Genomic DNA, 518 nt, shown 5'->3' on the forward strand with positions numbered 1-518 from the left:
AGCGCCTCGAGTCAGGCAGCCCACGCTCACCTTCTCCCTGTCTGCAAGCGGGCTGTGCCGGGCACAGGGGTGCACCGTCAGGGTGTCCCCCCGCCCCCAGCACCTCAAAACACCCACCTCCCCATGCAACCCTTCCCTGGTGCACTAGTGTCATGAGCGTGCCAGGTCTCTGTCCATAAGGGGCAATGTGGTACTTGGGGGATGGACTGGTGGGTGGAGCAGACAGGGGTGGTTGGGGGTGAAGCCCCCCCCCAGATTTACAGGGGTGCTGGGGGAGGGGGGAATGTGGCATGCAGGACTTACTTAGTGAGCTCTGGGATGGCATCGAGGGTGCTGCCGTACACCTTGCAGGAGCCGTGCTGCTGGCGGAGCGCTGTGTTCCCCCCGCTGTGGTCCCTGAGGACAGGGAGGCCAGCATCGTTAGATGTGACCCCCTCATGCCACCCCCCCGGGGCAGGGCTGGGAGTTGCCTCAGCTGGGGAACCCTCCATGGCAGCCACCACCCCCCTCGGGCCCCC

General features: G+C 66.0%; 2 protein-coding genes across 2 annotated transcripts in view; one reads left to right on the top strand and one right to left on the bottom strand.

Moving 5' to 3' along the window:
- Positions 1-518, top strand: part of LOC104127603 (protein lifeguard 3) — a 21,070-nt gene that overhangs the window by 10,725 nt on the left and 9,827 nt on the right. The gene's annotated exons all lie outside the window — the stretch shown is intronic.
- PNKD (PNKD metallo-beta-lactamase domain containing) overlaps positions 1-518 on the bottom strand; it is a 10,035-nt gene that overhangs the window by 790 nt on the left and 8,727 nt on the right. The window contains exon 6 of the mRNA XM_035895814.1: positions 6-52. Coding sequence (XP_035751707.1) covers positions 6-52 — 47 coding nt within the window. The remainder of the gene's footprint in view (positions 1-5; positions 53-518) is intronic.

The sequence above is a fragment of the Egretta garzetta genome, unplaced genomic scaffold (genome assembly GCF_000687185.1).
Source record: "Egretta garzetta isolate BGI_Z169 unplaced genomic scaffold, ASM68718v1 scaffold186, whole genome shotgun sequence".
In the NCBI taxonomy this organism is placed as follows: domain Eukaryota; kingdom Metazoa; phylum Chordata; class Aves; order Pelecaniformes; family Ardeidae; genus Egretta; species Egretta garzetta.